This window comes from Parasteatoda tepidariorum, chromosome 7 (assembly GCF_043381705.1).
Source record: "Parasteatoda tepidariorum isolate YZ-2023 chromosome 7, CAS_Ptep_4.0, whole genome shotgun sequence".
Taxonomy (NCBI): Eukaryota; Metazoa; Arthropoda; class Arachnida; order Araneae; family Theridiidae; genus Parasteatoda; species Parasteatoda tepidariorum.
In genome coordinates this window covers 18114765-18141308 of record NC_092210.1, presented here as the reverse complement: position 1 = coordinate 18141308, position 26544 = coordinate 18114765, and the positions used below count along the sequence as shown (strand labels likewise).

General features: G+C 28.7%; 1 protein-coding gene across 2 annotated transcripts in view; it reads left to right on the top strand.

The window, feature by feature from the left end:
- Positions 1–392: 392 nt before the first annotated feature.
- LOC107443149 (photoreceptor-specific nuclear receptor) overlaps positions 393–26544 on the top strand; it is a 58540-nt gene continuing 32388 nt past the window's right edge. For both annotated transcript variants that reach the window (XM_016056922.3, XM_016056932.3), the window contains exon 1: positions 393–611. In XM_016056922.3, coding sequence (XP_015912408.1) covers positions 527–611 — 85 coding nt within the window. In that variant the 5' untranslated portion in view covers positions 393–526. The remainder of the gene's footprint in view (positions 612–26544) is intronic.

Below are 26544 nucleotides of genomic sequence, written 5' to 3'. Positions count from 1 at the left end.
TAATGAGAATTAAATAAGAAGAGAGTAACGTTCGAAACTAATCCTCTCTCCGTGAAAATGAGTTTCTTTGAAATTTAACTCTCACTCACTCGATTCATCCTCCAAAATCGAAACCAAGGCTAACAATCAATACCACCAAAAACGCATCCTTTCCGGAAACAAAAAGGAATGAAAAAGGAGGGCGCGCTCTCTGTGTGACTCGTCACAGATGATGAGATCTCATTCGAAGCCAATGAGGAGCCAGTGAGGGCGGGGTCAACCGCCCTCCAATGAAAAGTCCCATTGCTAGAAGATCGGGAGCCGTGATCGCGGGGCGTGTTTAAAAGCCTTCTGTCATGCCCTTTTCCACCCTCCCTCTTTCGTCTATAACTGACATGACATCTAGGCGAATGGCGTCATCCAATAAGATCGCACTCCGGACACATACCGGGGTTGTTTCCTTTTTGATCTCAACCGAGCAGACGGAGAGGTCTCTTATCAGAGGAGAACCTGTTGACTTCTTTTGCAAGGAAAATCAGAAGGGGAGATGTCCGAATCCGAGGCGAGCACCCACATACAAAGTGTCCGGCCTCAGACATCCAGTCCAGCTCAATCTTCTTCTACGGATGATGGTGAGATTATTTGTGACTTTTAAATCCTTCATTTATAATTTGCTTGAAATTAATGGTATTGAATTAACCTGCGAAATAATATCCTAAGTCCGTGTATGATTAGTATCTGATTAGACTAATTTTGAACTGAAATATAAAGACTGATAATTATTTAAACTTCATTTGAAAATATTCTTTTCGTAGTCGGTCGTAATCTTAATCTTTTTCCTTTTTTAGACATAAGAATATTTTTAATTTTTAAAGAGTTAGTTGTCCAGCGCAATCTACGGATGATGGGGAGATTATTTGTGACTTTTAAATTCTTTATTGACTATTTGCTTGAAATTAACGCTGTTGAATCAATCTGCGAAATAATATCTTTAGTCCATGTATATTTAGTATCTGGTAAGACTAATTTTGCACTAAAATATAAAGACTAATAATTATTTACACTTCATTTGAAAATATTCTTTTCGTAGTCGGTCGTAATCTTAATCATTTTTCTTTCTTAGACATAGGAGTTAGTAGTCCACCACAATCTTCTACGGATGATGGTGAGATTATTTGACTTTGTGAGATTGATTGAGACTTTTGAATCCTTTATTTATAAATTGCTTAAAATTAACACTGTTGAATTACCCAATGAAAAAATATCCTAAATCAATGTATATTTAGTACCAAATTTGACTAATACTCCACTGAAATATAAAGATTGGTAATTATTTGCATTTAGTTTGAAAATATTATTTTCGTAGTCGGTCGTAGATTATTTTCCTTTCATAATACGTAGTAAGAAAATTTTTAGTTTTAAACGCCAAAGTATCTTACTAGAATGTAAAAATTAAACTGCAGTTTCAGTTAAATATAAAGGCTGATAATTATTTGCAGTTATAGAAATTATCTTTGTCATTTTCCTTTCATAGACGTAGGAATATTTTTTGTTTCAAAAGAGTTAGTAGTCCAGCACAATGTTTTTCTACCAGATAATATTGAGATCAAATATGACTTTTAAATCCTTTATTTATAGATCTTTTAAAATTAACACTGTTGAATTACGCAATAGAAGACTGTGAAAAAATATTCTAAGACACTGTATATTTAGTATCTAATTAGACTAATGTTCCACTGAAATTAGATAAAGGCTGAAAATTATTTGCACTTAGTTTAAAAATTTCATAGTCGGTTCTAGTCTTAGTCATATATTCCTTTCATAAACGTAGGAATATTTTCAGTTTTAAAAGTCACATTATCTTATTAATGGCTTTATTTAAATTGCAGTTTCAATTAAATATGAAAGCTGATAATTATTTGCCTTTAAAGGAATGTCATAGAAATATTTCTGTCGTGATATTAGTCCTTTTCCTCTCATAAACATAGAGATATTTTTAGTTTTTCAAGTCCCACTATCATATTAAATGTTTTCATTTGACTCAAGTTTCAGTTAAATATAAAAGTTAATTATTCTTTGCACTTGTAGAAAAGTCATGGAAATGTATAGAAATGTTTCATGGGGCATGGGAATATTTTTGGTCTTAAAAACCACAATATCTTATTGAAAGTTTTAAGTTAAAATGCAAAACTTGATAATTATTTGCCTTTATAAGAAAGTCATCGAAATATCTTTCATTGTCGTAATCATAGTCATTTTCATTTCACAGACAAAGGAATATTTATAGTATTAGAACTCATAAGCAACACCTTTAAAACTCACAAATAAGTTAATGCAAAAAATAAATTAACATAGTAATAAACATTTCACTTTGAAAGAAAAATGCTAGATGCTTGTATCAATTATTTTATTGGCCGGTTGCAATTTCTACAGTAAATTGTAAATTTTTCTTTTCCTTTAGCGAAACGGATGTTTACTATTTTAAAATTGAATAAACTGTTTCAAAATTGAATAATTTCAAAATCGGAAGTAATTTTTGTTTATCATCATCACTAAAATTATTTATCATTATCGCACTGCATATACAAGTAGTTAGGGCATCTAATTATCTGCGTATGAAAAGTTACAGCCATATTCTTTCCATAGTTATTATGCATATCCCTTCCATAGTCACTGTGATTTTTTTTTTCATAAGCACACTTTTTGATTGAAAATTCGTAATATTAAAATATAATTTGCACCAAAAATAAATATAGATTGAAAAAAAGATTATCAGTTCTATCAAATTTTCTATAAAATTTTTTTCCAAAAAACATTATTTTTTAGTGCGAAATGAATGTTTCTCACTTTAAACTCGAATTCTTTGATCATCATCTATGAAACAATTTAATACTGTTCTATTAGATTGGTGAATAATGATTTAAATTAAATTTATAAAATTCATAGTTCACGAATCTTAGTCTCCTGCCTCATTACCTAGCGAAAAGCAAAAGAAAATTTTATTTGTTGTCAGAAAAGGCTAAATGGAATATAAGAGCGAAAAACATTTGTTTTTGCCACATTTATTGTACAAAAAAAAATTAAAATTACGGTGTGCGTCATAAAGTTTACGAATTATAGATCCGTGTTTCGAAAAAAAAATATTTAGAGATAATTCGCTGAGTGCTAATTAGATTTGAATTCCATTGGAAAAACCATTAGAACCATTGGAAATAAACTAAATCTGTGAAAAATTTGATTGTTGTTAAATTCAAATGTAGAAATACTTAAATAGATGCACGGAGAAAAAAAAATTCTGGTAAAATTTCCGCACTGTAATGTTATGACATTTCTGATAAATAAAAAAAAAATTTTAAAAAAAGTAAATAAGGAAATAAAAGTAAAAAATTGGGTTAATAAAACCAAAACATACAATATTTAAAGCATGCATTTGATAATTTTTCCGTTCATCCGGTTTACCAAAAATTCTGTTTTCCAAAATTACAGCCCTTATTACCGTACATTTCGCAAAAAATACTTAACTGTAAAGTAAATTTAATCGAATAAATGGTTTTTATGCCATGCTAAGGTATCACGATAATAATAACAAATTACACCGCATTTTCGAAATTTTATCACATATTATGAAATCATATTTTATTGTTAATTTTACCAAAATCACTACTAAGGAGCTTAGTTAAAAGCTACCGAGCTTCTTAGTCTTCCCATAGAGCCAGAAACATGATAAATTTTATCATATTCTCGAAGTTTTAACCATACATTTGATTTAGAGATATATACACAAGCATGAAATTGTGTACTTCTTGTTTTGGAGATTAATCATAAATTTTCAATAAATACAATGCAAATGCAAAATTTATAATTATTGCTTTTATTTAATATATTTAAGAAAAATCGCATAAAAATGAGATATTTTAAAATTTTATTTCGCAGATAATCATGCAATTTTAAATGCATTTAGTTTTTGAAATTATTTTATGTTTCAGTGTGTATTAAGCTTTAGCTTTTATCTAATTAAATTATCTCGAAAATCAGATAAAGAAAACGCATCTAAAATGATTTTCATTTTAATTAATCTCAAAAAATTATGAAGAACATGTAGAATAAATGTAATCAATAATCGGTCTCTTAAAACTATTAAGTAAAATACGTTTTCCGTTTATTTTCATTTTTTAAATATTCAATTTATGTACATATAACAAGAAACATATTTTGATTTTTTTTAAATGTCTATTTTTCGTTTCCAGCTTGTTAATAAGATTCCTGCCTTAGTTGATATAAAAATGTTTGTATTAGAGTATGATTGAGCTTAAAATTATTTCTGTATCTTCCCAGACGTCCACTTTATTTAAAAATGCCTTTCTATTAAATAATATTATTAAGTTTCACATAGTTGTTTGAATTAAAAAAAATTAACATCACCCAAATTGCAGCATGTGTTTGTTTGCGAATTTATTCATGTATCATTCAATAATAAAGTATTAAAAAATTAAAGACTCGTTAAAAAAAATAGATAATGCAATTTTTTTATTAAAAAGTGGAAATTGCACCATTTTAAATTTCTTTTGAGATAGATTAAAGTAAAATAAAAATGGAAAATCAAAAAAATGTCATTTAAACGTTTACTCCCGGAGTACTTGTACTTTGTTTTCTTAAAAATTAGAAATCAATAATTCAGTAAGTTTATTTCCAGTTCAATTTGCTTCTACTTTTTTGTAGCCGTAACTAAGTAAACTAGAAGTGGTAGTAGCCATTGAATTTGGTGTCGACTTCAGAGCAATTTTTTTTACTTTTATGATTTAACATTCATAATTCTCATGAATAGCACAACACTAATGTAAGGTGAAAAATTCTCCAACTTCCAAATTATTTCAATGAGCATTTAAATAATTATTATCTTAGTTTACTTCAATTATTACCTTAGTTTATATGTTGTTGTTTTTTTCAAATAACTACTGCTGTACATTTTTATAAATTTATAAATGGTTGCGAGTTGAAGTTATATGATTTGTGAAGTTATCGCTTGAAAATGATGTGATTGCGTACAAAACTATATGATTCTTTTAAAATTCATAATAGATGAATATATATCAAAATTTATTTCATATATTTTAAAGATTTCTTATATTTTTAGATTTATTACATCTGTAATATAATAGATGAAATAAATCTAAAATTTCGATAATAATTAATTGTCCATGGAAAAATTACTATTAATATTTTTATTTCACATGCAATTTGCATTTATAGAAAATAAAAATTATATCAAATGGTAAATTAAGATTAAGACTTTATTTTCTTTATTGCCAATTATTAGTTGATAATTGGTTAGTTAAAATGCTGTAATTTTGTACAGAAATATATGAAATAAATTTTGTACATTTCGTCTTTATTTTAATAGTAAAAATTTTTCTGTTTTTTTTTTTCTACATTCAACGACTGTACTGAAATTTGCCTAAAGATTAATAAAATAATTACGAAATAATTATTATCATTATTATAATTAATTACTGAAATTAAATATTTAGTGAAATGATAAATTAGGATTATAACTTTATTTTCTTTATTGAAAATTGTCAATTAGAATTAAAAACTTCCAACATTCATTACAAGAAAAGTACGTCTCTTTTCATTTGTACCATTTATACTGAAAGCAACTTATTACATAAAATAATAAAGTAAAATAAAATGAATTTTTGAAAAAATTAACTTATTTTTTAAATGTTTTAACAACAATGTTCAACAATTTTAATGTCTCTAACAAAATTTGAATTATATTATAAATATAATTCAAATAAATACATTAAATATATTTGCTACAAAATCTTATTTTATAGGAAATAAAAGCAAACTTTGCAAGAGTGAAAATAAAGTAAAAAATAGGGTTCTAAATCAGTTTTCGAATCATTGAAAAGCAGATTACTTTTCGCATTGTGAAACTGTGCCTTAAAAGAGAGATTGGTTAAGATTTAATTGTTATTTTCAAATGTTATGAATGAGTTACAACGATGTGAATATGAGTAGGTTTTGGTACTAAGTTTCTAATAAGTATAATAATAAAAAAGTTTCTTGGATAATAATAAACTTGTGTTGCAATAAAGGTTCTATATAAAATTAGATAGTATTGTATTTTATTTTTTATTTTTTTCATTTTTAGGATTGTAAAGAAAATAAACATTTATAGCTTTTCTATACTCCATTATAGTTAAAAAAAATCTAAATTATCCATCATTCTTTTATCTAGTAATACTTGTTTAAAAGAAATTTCGTTCGATATTTTTTTGTTTCCCGAATATATTTATTTCCCGACTATATTGTTTCGTTAATTAGGTTTCGACAGCCAGTTCAAACCAGTTTATTTTACCTAACTTCTTTTAATATTGTCTTTGGGCAATTCCTCTGAAAAAAAGGGGGGAAAACATTTCCCAGAAGTCTTAATTATTAATAATAATTAATATTTATATTTATACACTGTAAAAAATAGATACTCAAATTTCAGGAAACTTTCTTCGTTTTTGACAAAACCGTTTCCTGGTATATGCTACAGGCAAAATTTTTGTTAAAGTGACGAAATAATTGTCGTCACTTCTTCGAGGAAACGAATTTCGTCAGAATTAAAAGAATATTTCGACATTCTATTTTTTTTTTTTTTTTAAAGAAAAAAGGAAAATTTGGGTTACTTAAGGTATAGAACTTTTCGAACAATCACTTTAGCCTGGACACAATGCAGAAGATTTAATGTCACCTAAACGACACCAGAGATGGCAGATAAATTGCACCCATGCCCGAAGTGGGAATCGAACCCGTGATCTTCTTGGCTTGAGGCCAATTCCTTAATCACTATACATCAGGTCGGCTTGTCCTGCTCTTCATTTTCGATTGTATATTCCTCATTCTGGCCTCGCCATTCTGGTTAATAATCTCCCACAATGCACTACGATGAGGTTTCTAGTTGAGGAAGCATTTTTGTCAATATATTTGAGAATTTGAATTTCGTCACAAATCACGTCGTTTTTTAAGAAAATGATGCTCACATTTAACGAAATATAGTTCAAAGATTGCTGAATTGTCAAAAGTGTTACGTAAATTTTATTTTGACTGAGTAGTCTTTACATAGTGTACCTTAAATACTCTTTACAAAACTCATATTTTTAAAATTTTCATAATAAAAGAAGTATAGGAACTCGAGAAACAGAATTAAAAAAATAATTTTAGAAAAATTTTCAAAAATGAGTCTTTTTACTTCAAAGAAAATAAAAAGAAGGATACTATTAGTTTCTACAATAATAAGGGACGATAAAAATACAATCGAAAAAATAATAAATACAATTTCAATTAATTTCATCGTATCCGGAAAAAAAATTTAATGAGGAAAATAATTTTCCGTGGCTTTTTCTTAAGACACACGCAAAAATAAAAATTAAAATATCTTAAAAAGAGCGGATATGATAAATTTTTTCAATGTGCAATTTTTAAAAAGGCATCGAATTGACTTCAGAACCAAACGACAGGATAGAATATTGAAAGAACTAAATTCTTAGCATGCAATTCAGAATCTAGATAAACAAAATATTGTTTTATAATGTAAATTCATAAAACATAGTACATTTAAAATAATTATCCAAAAGTTTGAAAATTGAATTGTCAAGTAAAATTACTTATAACGCTTTTGCTGCTAACATCCTAGAATGGTGGAGAAACATATTTACAGATAACTCAACACATTCAAATTACCAGGTATGATAAGATTAAAAAAATTGCTTGCAAAGTTTTATTCTTATTTCTGTTTGCTATTGCTTTTTATTTCTAAAAAAAAGTATGGATTTTTTTAATAGCTCTTTTAATAAATAATAATATATATTTTAAATTATAGTTAATTGAACCCTAAGTAGTTAGTTTTATGAACTTTGAAGGTTCACTTCGTTTTCGTCCGTTAAATGGAAAATATTTCGTTTAAATTAAAAATACACTTTTTTTTTTTTACATCAAAGACAAAAAGATTTTTTTTTCAACTATCACAACTTTTAATGAATAATCTTGAAATTCAGTGTTTTCCAACTGTTTCACATTTATTTGCGACAACGCATAAAAATANAAACCTTTTTTTTTTTTTTTAAAAAAAAGAAAGAAAGAAAATTTGGGTCACCTAAGGTATAGAACTCTTCGAGCAATCACTTTAGCTTGGGCGCGATGCAGAAGATTTAATGTCACCTAAGCGACACCGGAAATGGGAGATAAATTGTACAGATACCCGAAGTGGGAATCGAACCCGTGATCTTCTTGACTTGAGGTCAATTCCTTAACCATTATACATCAGACTGTCTTGTCCTGCTCTTCATTTTCGATTGTATATTCTTCATTCTGGCCTCGCCATTCTGGTTAATAATCTCCCACAATGCACTACGATGAGGTTTCTGGTTGAGGAAGCATTTTCGTCAATCTGTCCGGAAGCATTCTTCATTCTGGCCTCGCCATTCTGGTTAATAATCTCCCACAATGCACTACGATGAGGTTCCTGGTTGAGCAAGCATTTTCGTCAATATATTTGAGAATTCGAATTTCGTCACAAATCACGTCGTTTTTTAAGAAAATAAAGCTCACATTAAACGAAGTATAGTTTAAAGATTGCTGAATTGTTAAAAGGTGTTACGTAAATTTTATTTCGACAGAGTAGTCTTTACAAAGTGTACCTTAAGTACTCTTTACAAAACTCATATTTTTACATTTTTCATTATAAAAGAAGTATAGAAACTCCAAAAACAGAATTAAAAAAGTAATTTTAGAAAAATTTTCAAAAATGAGTCTTTTTACTTCAAAATATATAAAAAAAGAAGGATACTAATAGTTTCCACAATATTAAGGGACGATAAAAACACAATCGAAAAAATAATAAATGCAACTTTAATTAATTTCATCTTATCCGGAAAAAAAAAATTTAATGAGGAAAATAATTTTCAGTGGTTTTTTACTTTGATCCACGTAAAAATAAAAATTAAAATATCTTAAAAAGAGTGAGTAAGATAAATTTTTTTAATGTGCAATTTTCAAAAAGGCATCGAATTGATTTCAAAACCAAACAACAGGATGGAATATTAAATGAACTAAATTCGTAGCATGCAATTCAGAATCTGGATAAACGAAATATTGCTTTATAATGTAAATTCATAAGACATAGTACATTTAAAATAATTATCCAAAAGTTTGAAAATTGAATTGTCAAGTAAAATTACTTATAACGCTTTTGCTGCTAACATCCTAGAATGGTGGAGAAACATATTTACAGATAACTCAACACATTCAAATTACCAGGTATGATAAGATTAAAAAAATTGCTTGCAAAGTTTTATTCTTATTTCTGTTTGCTATTGCTTTTTATTTCTAAAAAAAAGTATGGATTTTTTTAATAGCTCTTTTAATAAATAATAATATATATTTTAAATTATAGTTAATTGAACCCTAAGTAGTTAGTTTTATGAACTTTGAAGGTTCACTTCGTTTTCGTCCGTTAAATGGAAAATATTTCGTTTAAATTAAAAATACACTTTTTTTTTTTTACATCAAAGACAAAAAGATTTTTTTTTCAACTATCACAACTTTTAATGAATAATCTTGAAATTCAGTGTTTTCCAACTGTTTCACATTTATTTGCGACAACGCATAAAAATAAATTTATTCAGATATAGATTCGTGACAAAAATTTGTAGTAATCTATTTTACGAATGAAATAGTGCAATATACGTAATAGCGTACGCAAGGACCGATAAATGATTTTCTAACAATGTAACTAATTATTTCTGTTCACTAAATTACAATTCTTGGCATAAAATGGATTTCTTTAAAACAAATAAATTTCGAAATAACTAAAATAATTTCTATTTCAAAATTGTGGAAAAAATCGTATAACCATGAGAGTGATCAAAATTTTGGTTTCCATAATGTAATTTTTAAATTTCGTGTTGGTTTCATGATATCTACATCTATTTACACGAACTTGCAATTATTTACGAATGATTAATAATCACATTTTATTCAAAGGTAATTTTATTCAATAAACTGTTTCAATAACTATTCATTATTTTTATACAGAAATTTTTGTATTGAGCAATATAAGAAGGAAGAAAAATATATTGAATGATTCACGAGAAACAATATTAAAAAAAATATTTAAAAAATTATATTATAATGAAATAATGTAAAAAATATATATTTTTGTAATTTTTTTGTATTATACTATGTCTAAACTTTTATTGAACTTTATTATAAAGCGTTTATTGTACGTTCTAAAATAGCACGTTTTCAGCAATTTTTAGTTCATTTTTTCTTAAAATCTGTAAAAGCCCAAGCCTCCATCCTGTAATGTTTTCACTGCGATCTGCGAGCTGTAGCAGAGAAAACACTTCTACAGAAACCACACGCTACTTCCGTACAGCTTCTGATACTATCGTTACGCGGGCTGCGACGTCTTTGTCTCTGATGTGATTTCGAAATCTTTAACCCATTCCTGCATAGCGTTCTTAAAAAAAGAAATTAAAAAAAAATTAAAAAATAAAAATTCCCTTCCTCAACGAAGAAAAGAGGGGTAGCACAGGAATGTCTTTCTTAAGATTTATTTTGCAAAAACAAAGTTCTGTCAACCACAATTTATTAGGAATATAAATATTCACATTTGGGTCGTTAATCAACACGCAATGCTTTTTTAAAGAGTAAGTGTTAGGGTAATTCATAAATAGAACACATTTGCATTTGGGAAATATGGATTAAAGACATTGATTTCGCTTAAACCTTCCATATTCTTTAAAAATTTCAAGCTTATTTTCTTTGTATCTGAAACTAGTTTACTTGACTGCAATTATGTTTTTTTTCTTCTTGAAATTAGTTGGAAAAGAAGTACTTTATAAGAATATTTTATTTTTTTCTTAAATTGATTTATGCTACTCTTTGTTAAAATTTAATATAGACATATTTCTCAAAATAAGTGTAGTGTCTTAATTCGTGAATTTCCTGAATAAAGTTCACGAAATTGGTTCAATGTAACGATTATTTATTTCTATTTAACAATATCTTTGGACACAAATAATCATGCATTATTGCTCCTTTATTTAGATATTATTTCTATTATAGACTAAATATAAATGAATAAAATTTCAATAATTTGAAAGCATATTGCTTAGTTCTGAATTGCAGTGATGATAAGTGAGCATCCTGTAATGTTGCAGTGGTTTTCGTAAAAAAAAAATTAACATCGCTTTAAAAGAAATTATTAACCCCAACCAAAACAACAAATATTAATCTTCAATGCATATCATAAAAAAAACTTATATCATAAACCTAAAAAAGCTTAATTTAATCGAATAGTTATTTTTTTCTCTAAAAATAATTCTATCATTAAAAAACATAAATTGAAATTCAAAGTAATAAGCTAAAAATAAATAAATTAATTAACTAGTTAGGGAAGAAAAGTTTTAATTATTTCCTTTCAAATTATGGCGTTATAAAATTGGATTACAATTAATAATAATTTAAGTAGAGTGTGTTTGCCAGAGTTCTGAAATTTGAACAGCAAGTGCAAGGGAAAATTTTAGCACCTGGTACTAAAATACTTTAAAAAATTTCATTAATCCATATCACAGGGTCACATAAAAATTAATTTTTTTTATGTGTTTAGGATAGCGCACTGCTGCAAATTAAGCTGCGGAGAATTCTGTTTTTCGATTATTTATTAAAGCTATCATCAGTGATGTTTGCTGGCTTACAGTTCAATTATATCAAAACGATTTACTCAGGGAGTTTATCGCACTTACTTAAGTTATTAGTATTTTTAATTCATTATCCCAGTGTAAGGCTCCAGGAAAAAAAATATAACAGCGACGCTCTTGACTATTTACTTATCATATTTTCGTACCTTCGTAGAACAACGGGTATTAAACTAGTACTGATAATAATATTAAGATCTTCTTCATGTTCCAAATAACTATAAATTTTTAAATGCTATAAATCTTAACTGTAGTTATTTTAATGCATAAAAACTGTATAATAACAATGTACGATTATTTATTTCAGTTTGATTTGACTTCATTTCTTTTTTTTTAACTAGCGATTTTTTACTAACAATGCGTCCCCAATATCACGACCCGAAAATCAAATTTAAGTCAGTGACTTCTTCAATTATATTTTAATTTTTAGTAATGCTTATTTTTTTATTTGAATATTTAGTTTTAGTGTATTAGCTGGAATGACTTCAGTTTTGTTGAAGATTGTCAAAATTTATTTTAACGAAGCTGCTAGCGAACACGTTCCGTGCTTTCAACATATTTTTAGGATTACATCCATGTATTCTACAAATTCTCACTAAAATCTGAACATTTTGGAGGAACATGTAATAAGGCTAATATAGAACTCAATTTAAAAAAATTAGAAGCCAGAACAAAAATGCACGGTCTAGATTAAAAGAGAACATTCGAACTCAATTTGTGATTTGTTTTACGTTACTTAACTCCCACATTTATTGCTATTATTTTAACTCCTACATTACAATTTTACTTAAAATGAAAATTAAACTTATTGCGAAATACTTATTAAAATGAAACTGAATGAGAATTTAAGATCATTTGTAGCCAGACAAGAAAACAATACAAGCAATTCGCTAACTATCGTCAAAATAACCAACCTACAGTTAAAATATTTTAATTAAAAAAAATAGGAAATGATTATCTATATATGTATATTATGTAGTTCTCAAAAAATCAAAATTTTACTATCTTTCTAATGAGTTTTCTCTTTGAGTAAACACGGATTTCACGAACCCAGTAATCTTTCTCCTTTCCATATATTATTTTTTTTAGTTATACGTTTACGACACCATTCGACTAGCTTAACTAGAATACCTTATATATATATTACTAAATATTTCAGCCTATTACGATTCTTTTTGCTATCAACTCTATAATCAATCTATTCACTGCAAAAATAAAATAAAAAAATTTTTTTTCGTTAATATTGAGAAAAAAAATTGGCCAAAATAGTTACGACAAGTACAGTCGAATTTGAAAACATCAAGTACTCATTATTGAGTATAGTGACATGCTAAAAACAGCATACACTCATTCTTGAGAAAATTGCTCAGTCTCAAAAAATGGCGTATCATTTATTCATTTTGAGTAATTCTTTATTTAAATGAGAGTAGGCATAGTCTCAAAAATAAGATATTTGATACAAAAATGTCTTCGAAAAAGACTATAAAAAGTTTCAATTTCGAGTACTTGCTATGAGAGCCGTTACCAAAAATGAGTACGTGCGAGTTGGAATAGGTTGGGATCGGAGCCATTTTGAGTATGTGATGTATTCAAAAGTGAGTATTTTGTAACTCAAAATTGCATACCCATTTCTCGCAGTGTATGCTTAATTTTACATTATGCAGTTAGAAATTAAACAATTAAAGTAAACTAACATAATTAACGAAATTATAAAGAAGCCGTTAAGTTTTTATTATTATTCATTTTAGTTAGACAGCATTATCTACAAACAGCTTCTTCCTCTAATGCAGGACATACTCAGAAAATACCAGTACGTCGTCATGTTTATGGATAAGACCGTCTTTTATGGACGTTCCCCCATCAAGAGGAGAAACGTCCTAGTGAGAAGAGGTTCCAGGAGCAATCGAAAATTAATTACGTTAACTGGATAGCAGGAGAGGCGTTGATTTCATCATCGATAATCTCGGACCCAAAGCCTCGACTCGCACTCATTCAATTACTAAAACCCCCTTTCCTTACCCCTCTGCCCCCGCTTTCTCGAACGAACCTCGTTAAGTACCTGGAATTGAGTGGTGCTGGTAAGCGGGAGGGGTTGCCCCAGCACATACACAGAGAGAGCCCCAGCTTCATTTACATCCATGGCGTGGCTCTTCTAAATTCGGGACGAGAGGGCTCTTTGCACAAATGCGCCCTAATTCCGAAAGCTGCAGTATCCTTCATTAGATTCCGTTCTTTGATTCTTTCTTTTACTCTTTCTCTTTCCGTCTTAAAGGAAAGAGTGGGTTGTAAAAAATAAAATAAAATAAAGTGGAATAGAATAAAATAAAGCGGGGGTGTTGTGGATGAGGGAATATACTTCTTCGGAGAGGAGTGGCTCACTTTGCATAGCGAAGCAGACGAGAATTAAATTTCACATCCTCGTCTCTTTTATTCGGGATGGATACTCCTTCCATCCGCAATTTTTATTTTATTTTTATTCTCCCATTCTTTTGTTCGAGTTCGAGAGGGTGCGCTTTAATTTTGGAAAGGAATATTTAAATCTTGTCTCGCTGCACAAAGAGGGTAAAAAGTTTTTTGTCGTTGTCGTAACACGCAAAGGTCATCCAGGTCCATCAGCATTCCCTCTCGAACAGATGGGGTCTGTCTTTCCGCTTTTAAACATCGACATTAATTCGAAGAAGAGGAGATGAACTGGTTGATAGGGAGCGTTGAATAAATGAGATTAGGAACAAAAGGTCAACGGGTGCCTTAAGAATTATTTTAATCAGTTTAGACTAGCCGCTACCGCCGACATAATTTTTAAACTCTTTCCATCCATAACATGTTAAGTTTCTTTCTTTCAAAAGAAGTTCGCTAATTATTATTGTTAAAATTTCGATTTTGATTTACTTGAATGTAGAGTTTTCAAAACATAGAAGAGGATATTGTTTTTCAAAATGGCAACATTGTTGTATTTCATAGAAATGGTATTAACTTTACAAAAGGCTCTTGTCTGTGGAATAATTTCAGAGTATAAGTATTGAATTTCGTTTTTAAACATTACTCTTTCACCGTGGGAAATAAAAATGCCAAAATTTAAGTGCCATATACTTGAACAAAGGTATAATTTTAAACTACATTAGAAGAATTATCTGGACTTTAGAACGGACAAATGAATAAGAAAAGCCGAGGTATCAAAGCTGCAACAAGTAATTTAAAGCAGTAAAACAGATGCCGACCGGATGTTTGGAGGTAAAGGTGTTGGCCCCTCATACCAGGAAAGTTCCGCTTTCGAATCTCGCTTCGGAACGTTTGAACTTAACACTGTTTTTCGAAGCTCAGTCGCCAATGAAAATAATAAAATAAAATCATAGTTTAAATGCCTTACATTTGAAGCAATACGATGATTTTAAACTATATATACAATCTTGCCGTGAACAGACAAATAACTTAAATATTTTAAAAGTTGTTAACTTTTTTAAAACTCACCAATTAGGCAATATTTTTCCAATGAAATGAAAATTATAAAAATCAATGCTTTATTCTTATTGTTTGTAAATTTTTATGAGCCCAGATAATACATCATAGGAGTAAGTTTTTAAATATTAAAAAATTAGACAACAAGCGCTTTTTCTTCTCTCGAAACTGTAGTTTTTCGCCATATTGACGTTTTGTGCCATTCAAAATAAGCATAGAGGGTGCTGGCTAAAGGTAGGCTAAACTTCACCTGAGACGTGAGTAATTGATGTTGTTAACAGTTATGAAAATAGCATATTAATCGCAGATAAGCGTCATTTATCCTTGGGCATTTCTCCGCTATCTTTTCAGTCTTTGTTTTGACGTTTTGTTGTTGTTGTCGTTCATTTACGTCGCACTAGAGCTGCACAATGGGCTATTGGCGACGGTCTGGGAAACATCCCTGAGGATAATCCGCGGAAATGCCATCACAATTTTGATCCTCTGCGGAGGGGATGGCACCCCCTTTTCGGTAGCCCGACGACCTGCACGCGAAGTCGAGCACTTTACGGTAGCACAGTTTCACGAGGACCAATATCGCACACCTCGGTCCCTACGCAGACTGATCCAAGGGGGTCATCCACCCGCACACTGACCGCAGCCAGTGATGCTTGACTTCGGTGATCTGCTGGGAACCGTGTCTTAACGATCAGTCCACTGCTGAACTGTTTTGACCTTTGATTGTCCACCTAAAGTCGTGAAATCAGTATTTAGAAATTTCCTCTTATGATATTCAAAATCAATACGTTTTAAGCATCCTAAGCGCACTAACTCTGATTGCTACTCTGGAATGAAATAAATGTGAAACTAATTTCTTCGTTGCAGCAAATAATTTCTAACAATTTTATAATACTTTTTATCCCTTAAGACAATTGACTACGCTAAAATAGCTGATTTTATGCTAAATTAGCTTTTTTGTTTACTACTATTTGTTAAATATTAAAGAATAAGATCTTAGGATTATAAAAATGCCTTCATTTATTTATTTATTCATTATTATTATTATTTGGTAATCTCTGAAATCAAGTTATGACTGACTAAAGAGGCAACTCAATACTTCAGAAGTAAGTTTGAAATGTTGAGAATTTCTTCTTAAATTAAAAAAAATTTTTTTTATTATGAATCATCGTAAAATTTATCATTTATTGTTTTAACACTTAATTATAATTATTTAGGATTTTTAGGATGTGTATTTGAAAGCAATTGACAACGAAATTATGAAAAGAAACTATTTGTGTTATAAAATTAGGTCATCATTAGGCCGTCGAAACTAACATATGGTCATTTTTCAACCATGTAAATTTGAAAAAGCTTAACAAAAATCATAAATTTGCAGTTTTTTCTTGTAGAGTGATATACTTCCGGGAAGTTTTTTAAATATTAAATTCAGAACACAGAAAAGGGTCGAAATAGTGATATTGAAGATATAGGTAAGGTTACATCTAGATTATAGGTAGTATTAGTATTAGATTTAAGATTGACGAGATGAAGACATTAGACGTTTAACAAACAGAAATAACAATATCTTATTACATGCTCCAAATGGGAAGCTATATTCGATTAATCATTACTTTTTAATATTTAGTCTGCATTTTTAAGGTAACGCTATCTAGTGCTTCTGAAAATCATTACAACAATTATGAACACATGAAATTAGATTTTACACGTTGGAGTTAAAATAGCAGTATTTGGCATAAACCTGATATTTTGCTAGTTTTCAATCAAAGTTCTCAAAAATTTAAAAACTTTATGATAAATCAATATAATTTTGATTAGTTATTTCCTTCTATGGCCCAATCAAGCTTACTATACACACGTTTTGCCTTTGTTAAAAAAAAAAAAAAAAAAAAAAAAAAAAAAAAAAAAAAAAAAAAAAAAANTTTTTAAAAAAAAAAAAAAAAAAAAAAAATTCGAACGTAAGCAAACATTTTAGTATTGAAAACATCATAGTTCTGTCAAAATTTCGGCATTTTTATTCATTTTATTTCTAAAGCCTTTCAATAACTTTTATTCGTTTAAGTAATATTGTTGTTCCTTTTTTAAGTTAAAAATATATAAATTCTATGAAATTAATAACCTTAAGCTATTTGAATTTAATATTTACACTCTTAAAATTTACATTTTATAATTGTATCTAGAAAATACTTATTATTGGTTGAAGGCTAATCAAAGTACAGTTTTGAAAGCACAAAATATAAAATACACACAAAGAAAAAGGTATGGTCAAAACTACCAGAATATGGAGAAATTTTCCATGTTTCTGGCCATGTTTCTGAGAACATCAAAGAGATCAGTGATTTTTACAGAAGCACTTTGGTAATGATTCTTATAAAATTAACAATAGAATATAATTTTATAAAACCCAATAAAATTTGGTAACATTTGGTAATTATATCATAATACCTTAAATCATAGCATAAAAACTATTTATTCGGTTAGATTTATTTTTCAGTTTTGTATTTTTTACTAAATGTGTGGAAATAAGAAGTATGATTTTGAAATCCAGAATTTTCGGTTAACCGTTACCGTATGAATGGAAAAATTGCCAAATTTAATGGTTTAAATACTGTCTGTTTCGGTTTTATTAACCAGAATTATGGTTTTTTCCCCCAAAAAAATGTCGTCATCATAAAAGTACGGTAATTTCTTCAGACTTCTTTGCTTCGCGCTTTAATACCAAGTTATTTTTAAAAAAGATCTGTGAAAAAGCATCCAAGAAGAGCAAATTCCTTAAGAGAGCACAAAAATTTTCCTTCATAAGCAGAGGAGGAGTTTAGAAGGTGATTGGGTGAAAGATTTCAGGGGATAGAGCGTTTGCCTCCCAATGAGGTGAACCGGGTTCGAATCCCAGCGATGGCTGATCGATACAAATTCCGCATCAAAAAATCCACCAAAATTTCTCCCAATACTTGATCCTGAAGTTCCTTTGTCTTCTGGATTGGGTCCAAAATTAGAAGTCCTCGTCGGTGAGCATTGGTAGTCGTAAACTCAAAATTGGATCGGCTATTCGGTTATAAAATAAAATAAAATTGTATTTGAAGAAATTTAGGTTATGAACCAAACAAACGTAGATATAAAGGTATTTTTGAAGGTCTTTAACGTAAATATGGGAATGTAATAGGGAAAATGATAACGTAATTCGGAAAATATGGTCTTAAAAGTTTATGCAAGAGAACCATATGGGAGTAGTTAGGCATCATAACAATGGGGGGGGGGTAGTTAGAAAGGCAATTGAAACAATTTGAAAAGTTAGTTTAGTCGAGAAAGTTATCGTAGGTTTGAGCCCCTGAATATTTTAGTTTTCGTTTATGACTGGTGGAACTTACATAAATTAAAAAATTGTTCCCGCGCAATTATAGTACTCATTTATCCAAAGAGAATTCTATGGAAAAAATAACATTTTTGAATTGTAAGTAATAGAAATTTTTGCATTTTAATTAATTTTGAATGAGAAATATACGACGAAGGAGAAATATGTCATAATGCTACGTTTTATTTTAATTCATTTTTATTTGTTTATTTATTTAATTTTTTAATTTGATTGCTCGATGCTTGACTATTAGACCGATTTTTGCATTTTTTTCCCGTTTAAAATCATGCAATTTAATGATGTGCAAATTCACTTACAGTTTATTAGTTTTTATATATTAAATACGATAACAGAATATAATCAAGAAGTGTTAGAAGTATTTTTTCGCATGTTATTATCTTTGGAAAAGCAACTTTCACATTGAAGTTCGAAATATTTTGACTGACGAAAATAGTTTGAGTTATGGCGAAATACTCAGGAAACGAAAGTAACGAACTGTCGAACGTTCTTCTGGCCATGGTAAGGATCTATCACATTTTCAAAACTGTTGCTATCCCTTCCTTATCTTGAGGGTCTAAAATTTTAATCAGTAAAAATAAAAAAGAGTTCTGAAAAAGTTCGTATTTGAGCCTGAATTCGTAACTTAAATTATCTTCTTCTTCCATGAATAGGACACATTAGTACAAGATAGAGCCGTCCCTTCAAGTCGTCTCTAACTGACTCTCGATCAGTTTCTCCATCTATTGATGCCCATGGTTTCAAGATCTTTTTCCCACAGAATTCATCCATCTTGGGTTTGTTCTTCCTCTTCTGAAGTGGCCTGTAAACTTTCCAAAAGTTAGCTTCGTAACTAGGTCACCATCAATCTTTCTATAAATGTGACCCAGCCATCCTGGCCCCCTGGGTCACAGATGTAGCCTAGTTATAGGATATAATAACTGAAATTGTCTTTGGTTGGTTAAATTTCCTATATAATTCATAATTGTACTGAATACGCCAAAAATTATCTTTAACAGCTCCAAAGATGGCTCTGAGCTTTTTCTTTTTCAAAAATTAGTAGTTTATTTTCATCAGATTTCTTTAAAAATCAACATTTGATGCCATAAAGTATAATACACGTTTAATTAGCGTATTATACAAATTAATTTTAGCTTCAATGGAAATCAGCTTTGATTTCAATTGGTTTCGCAGTCCAAAATAGTTATTAATATAGTTACTAACTGTTATACATCGTTATCCTGTTATTAATTTCAGTTTTGATATCCTTATTAACTATAACATTTAATCATTAGTCAGTAAAGCAGTATAATCATTATCAGTAACATAACAGTATAATCATTAGTCACAAGAGGTAAAACCTCAAAATTTTGATTACTGACACTCATAAATTTGGACTTATCCTGATTAATAGCTAAACCCAATGTTTTAGCAGAAGCCTCAAACCTGATAAAAGATAAGACAGCCTGTTTGTTACGTCCTATTAAATCAATGTCATCTGCACAATCCAATAGTTGAACAGACTTTTGGATAATCGTATCCCTAGCATTTATATTAGCATTTCTAATTGTTTTTTCCAGTGTAATGATCTTAAATCGTAAAAGATATTAATATAAGAAAATGATTCACAGCATACGTTAGCTGAACTTAAATTATAGTGGATATATTAATGCAAAGAACTAATTACAACATACGTTAGCTAAACTATAGTGTATATTAATACAAGAAAATGATCACAACAAATCAAAAAATTTATTCAGTGCTTGATTCTTTTTTTTTCCTGTACATTTTTTAATTTTCTTTTACTATTTTTGAAATGAGTAGAAATTTTTAATCTGTGCTACTCAGCTTAGATTTTATTATTCGAGAATATTCGATTCGACTTACAATTATATTATTCGACAAAAATAAATTTGTAAGTTTCTTTATTTCGTTATATTTTTTCACTCTTGTAAACGTAGATGTCTGATTATTATACTAAATTATTATACGATACTATACAATTGCTATATGATAACAGATAAAAGTATATTGAACAATTAATATTATGAAATAGTGAGAATATTCGCATAATGCAAAACGGAAACCAACGGAGAAATTTGTTAAAATAGTATAATGTATTTAAAAAAAAAGAAAAAGGTTAACTAGAATAAGAGGCAATTTTTAAGAAAAAAGAATTACTTTAAAATACAACTGTAGACAGTAGCATTGAAGAAAAACATCATAAAGGAAGTTTAAATAAAAATGAATGCAATTTCCAAGAAGAAGAGAAAAATTTAAATTCAAAATATATCCTAAACGAATGAAAGACCTGAAAAAAAAAGGATGCCTTGAATGCTTATTTCAAAAAATATCAATTTTTCTTCCTTTGAATAAGGAAATCGAAGAAAGAATTTTTTTCCCTCACAAAGAGGAGAGTGCTATTCACTCCTTTATGTTTGCTATTGGATTGGATGATAGATTTAGAGGCTTTCGGACTTTTATAGACATACAGCAGGTAAATAGTTGAACTTCTCACATTGTAATAAAAAAAAAGAGTTTCTTTTTTTCCTTCTATTGCTCCATACCAAAGCCGTTTTGCCACTCCACAAATCGTTTCTTGCATGCAACCGCGGTCGATCATCAGACGATAAAAGAGCGAGCGGATTTTAGCCTCCCGACATTTGGGGTCAGTGTAGCGCACGTAATGGGGTCTTTTGTGCTGCGCCCCCACCACCCCCACTTTACAGAGGGCTAGTAGAGGGAGAAATTGAAAAGAAGGGATAGTGATCGCAGCTTTTAAATCCCCCGGAAAAGGCTGATCCCGTGGTTCATTTCTCGATGGTGCGCGTGTCAAAATGTCACCATAGTCAAAGCGCCTTAACGGTTCCATCCTAAGCTCGGAGATTGAATCTCCACCCACGCCACCCCCCTTAAAACCTCATCCCGGTATGCTGGAAATGGAATAGCCGTCATACTCTGCAACGCCAGAAGATTTCGATCCGATTAATCGCAATCGTATCATCCTGTCATCCGGGTTCGCTTCTGCAGTCGAGCGATTTACCTTAATTTGATCCCCCCTTTCCCATTTACGACTGCTTCTCTGTTGACATTCCAGATAATGCTTCTCCCCCACATGTACAATAACTCTTACTGGATTGCTGGTTAGTTTGGAAATGCTGTCCGACAAAAATCTCTTAGCTCCCATTCATGGCCGATGAGCTTATCCCAGGTTAAGAAGAGGAATTTTTTTTCCTCTTCTTCTTCTCTTTTGATGACTCCCTTGGGTCTAATAAGAGATCATGATCTATAAAAAGTTATAAGAAGAACTGGATAAGAAAATAAAGTTGGGAATAGCTAAAGCCAACTGTGTCATTTTCCTTTGGCATAAAGAAAAGTATTGTTTTCGAATCGAAATATTTTTATAAGTTTATTTCTTCTTCAGTAATACACTAAGAATTATATCACCAATGATTGACTAGAAATCAAAACGGATTGATAAAAAAAATATCCCTGAGAGAGTATTATTTTTGAGAATTACTATTTTCAAATTTTATTGCTATAACAGAGCACGAAAAACTGTTATATATTTTGTAAATAAAGTTTTCGTTATTGAAATGCAAACACATAAAGCCCATGCCCAACAGAAGAAGATGAAACTGAAAACTTCAAAATGAGTTTGATAGCAGTTGGAAACGAACAAAAAAATTTGAAATGTTATCAGAAAAAACCCAACGTAGGCAATCAAACTGGTATTGATGTTTTGACACTTCCTTTATCATTAGTTATTCATTTAATTTTGATCTTGAATTTGCTTCTTTGCCGCTTAAATATTAACTGGTGATTATCAATAAAAATATTATTTAAACTTTATTAATTTTACGATGTTTAAAATAATATTTACATTAGGGGTGGTATTTAAAAAACACCCAGTATACACTGATTATCCTAATAGCAAAAATCGACTCCAAGCACCGTTAAAATTACCTTCAATGATTCTGTAAAAAAGGTGCTAGTAAACCAGCGGATTTTTTTTAAAGTTGTTTTTGTTTTAAACAATAAAATTTAAAAAATTTGATAAAACTTTAAAATATTGCTTAGAATTATCATAGCACCTCCTTACACAAAGCGACTTAACTTTTTTATGATATGAGTTTCTTCTTTAATCTTTTAAGATACTTTTAGAAATTTGAGCAAAAACAACTCAACTGAGTTGTGTTTCTCCGTTAGAAAGCATCGAATAAAACTAGTTTAAGCGATAAAACTAAAAAATGTTACGGAAACTTGATTTACGATTGATAATTAAAAGGTTAAGTACTTGCTCTAATAAAAATACAGTTTTTCTTTCTTTTATAGTACCTTCATTTCATGGAAAATCAATGATAAAAGGAAAATAAAAAAAAACTATTTGTTACCTTTTTTCCCCTTGCAGCACGAGAAATTTATAATTTAATCGAGTTCTAAACTATCTAGATATTGGAGGCTTTCTCATAATCTTGCACTTCAAATCCACTCTTCAATATCTGATCGGTTTTCTGAAACAATATCGGATATAGATTTCAGCAATAGCTTAAAATCAACGTTATTACGGATAAAACTAGACTCTTTTTCAGTAAACGAGACACTTTAAAAAAGTTAAAGGATTTTAAAATCATTTACTTCTAAACAGAAAAAATGAAAGATTTTGAGATACTATAATCAAGTGATAAATAGAGGTAGAAAATACTTAGTTCATTAATCTAAGCAAACGTTGATTTATTGGCATATTGTTGATGCTTTTGAATTTTTTTTTAATAAAAAAGTAATAAGAAGCATAAATTTTATAGAAATTTTTTTTTATTAAGACATGTTTTTTTATGAAACACATTTTTTGTAAAGTATTTTTACTTTACAAAAAATGTGCAAAATAAACAAAACAAATTGCACTTTTGTAAGTATGCTTGTGTGTATGTAAGTGTTTGTTTGTAAGTATGTAAGTATATTAGTTCTAAGTTTTCCTAATACCCTGAGAGACAAAGGTAGAAAAATTGATCATTAGTATATTATTTTTTTAACTATCTATTAATTTTATCCTTCAACTGTCTTTTAAAAAGAGTTGAAGGATTTTAAAGTCATTTACTTCTAAACTAAAAATAAAAGATTTTCATATACTCTAATCAAGTGATAAATTGTGTTAAAAATACTTACCGTTTATATATGCTAACGTTGATATATTTGTTTCTATAATCTGTAGACTGAATCTGAAAAGGTTTTTAAAGCATTTTAGTAACTGGCTCATTAAATGCGAGTTAAAAATTCATATTTATAACTAAATAAAGGAAATTAAACTCTCTCTGACTTTGAATTCTAATTCTACGCAATATAATTAGATTGAAATGAGAAAATAATTGGTATTTTAAAAACAATAGCATAGAATTAAAAGACAACGGAGCGTTGAAAATAAATTTTAAATTTGCTTACATTTTCTCGAATTAATTTTCATCAAGTTACTTTCGTCCTTTAATTATAATTTTCAGCTCATCGTGGTTTGAATGAAGGCACTTTGCGACAATATTTACAGCCACATTACACTGCAAAAAATTCCGGATAAAATTACCTTATAAAGGTACTGTCACTTTTGGGTGCATCATCCGTAAAATCCATTTTACCGTAAAATCTATTTTACCGTAAAATCCATTTTTCCGTAAAATATTATACAGTACTTTTTACAGTAATGTTTCTATAATTAAAGTGATTTTACGGTAATTCTGCGTAATTGGTAATGTAGTAATTCTACGGTAATTGGTAATGTAGTAATTATACGGTAATTGGTAATGTGAAAAATTACGACATATCAGATTCTTTGTTCCGTAAAACTCCGGTTTCGTATCCGATAAAAATGGGTTTAATGGTGAAAAGTACTGGAACCCTAAGTGCATACCATAATTTGATACAAAATTTTTTACAGTGCAGTTTTACCCTTCTCAGGCAGTAAAGCACTGTAAATTATTCTCTCCCTTTGTATTATATTAATTTAGATTTAGTTATCAGCAGTTCGAAAACCTATAAGTATTATATATTCAAAATTAAAACGTAAACTGAGTTGAAATTTATCAGTAATCAACAAATTACTCGAAAAAATTGAAGTTTGTTAATGGTTAGTGTTTGGAGGTATTAAGAGAGAAAAGTGCAGTAGATTTTTCAAAAAAATCACTCTTTTTTTTTTAATTTTTGCAAAATTTGATGATAAAAAAATTATTTTTGAAGTTTAAATTGAGACTAATAAGTAATAAAAACTCAGGACTTTCAGATTAATGAGTGTATGTATTTAAATAGTTTAACAAACATTAAAGGGCTTTTCCTCAACAAATTTTTCTGCTCCTACAATTCCAATCTCACTTGGGAATTTCTCAACGTGTATCGAATTAATTAATTTTACTAATATTATTTACGTTACACAACGCAGGAGTTTTGGAATTTTTTTTGCATTTATATTTTTTGTAAATTAAACTCCGACCTTTCGGCATCTTTTTTTTTTTACTCTTTTATTCAATATGCACTCTGATGAACAAAAATAAATAAATAAAATGATCTTACGAGTTAATGAAACTATACTAATGCTATTTGGGCTTTTAAATATTAAAGACAAACCGGTTAAAAATTGTTGGAGTTATTACGGAAGCCTTTTTTCGAAAATTAAGAAAGAACTTTTTCATTATTAACTTTCAATGTTCACAAAACATTAGCTAGTTTCAATTTCAATGTCGCAGAATCAAAAATAAAATACTATGTGTTTTTACTTATTTTACAGTTTTTAACATTTTATAGAAAAACATCTTTTTTTTAAAATGTTTTCTGATGATTGCACTATCAAAGCACATAATTCTTTGCTTAAAGAAATATTTGTCTGTTATCTATACGAGGTGTGACTGTTAAATAACAGGATAAGTCTTAAAAATTAGTTTAATTAAAAAACTTTTCACAAATTCATTTTAGTAACTTTTAGAATACTCTCCTTCGCTTAGTGCTGAAGAGGTGAATATATATATATATCACCTCTATCGTTTTGTCATATATATATATATGACAAAACAAGATTAAATGATATTCATCAAACCTTTTCATTTTTTTGAGCTTTAAACCCTTTTTATGTGACTTGTAACAGTAAAAATTAATTAGTTATTTTTCTTCAAATAACGAAAAACTTGCAACTTTTTTTTGTTGAAAAGTTTCAAACAAATAAATGCTTAATAATCACAACGTAGCATTGTTTATTGACTTTATTTTTCAATAAACTCTCGTGTTCGTTAATGCATTTGAAAAAAATTAAATGCAAAGAAAGGTTTTCTTTTTTCATGACAAAAATCAAACTCACAATTAAATTAAATATTTTTTAGAAAGTTTGCTCATTAAATTAAAATCGAATGATATTTATTTAAGTCTGACTTTGTATTTCAGAATTATTTTTCGCGCTGAAAATCTAAATAAAAAAAATAAAAAATACAAGTTTAAAGTAGAGTCTTTTTTAGCACATTGTATTATATACTTTTTTCTGATTAACTTTTTGTACGAAAATGTTTTTAGATTGCTCCAATTAGTTTAAAAGTTAATCTAATTTGTTTTTAGCAAAAATATTTAAACTTATTAAATTACAGACGATCAATAATAAAAGGTTATGTCACTTAGAACAAAATTTTGAATAGATTCTATTTTTTATTAGTATTATTATTATTTCTATTGTTTTTTAATGTTCTTATCGAAATTTCGTACCTTGAATGTTGGAAAAGTAAATAAACATTGTATTTAAATAGTTTTAGCAAAACAATTCCCTTACATATGCGGCAGCAATGACTGTTATTGTTGTAGTATTAGTTGTTTTACGAATGATATTTTATTGTTATTTACTTTTATCAAACTTTCAAGTAAAAAAACAAAAGTTCTAATCATAGAGACACATGACTTTTGACCACAGTGATTTAATTGATTTTCAAGACCCGATTCAAAATGTAGTTTTACTGTAATTACGACTCAGTTATCAATATATATATATAT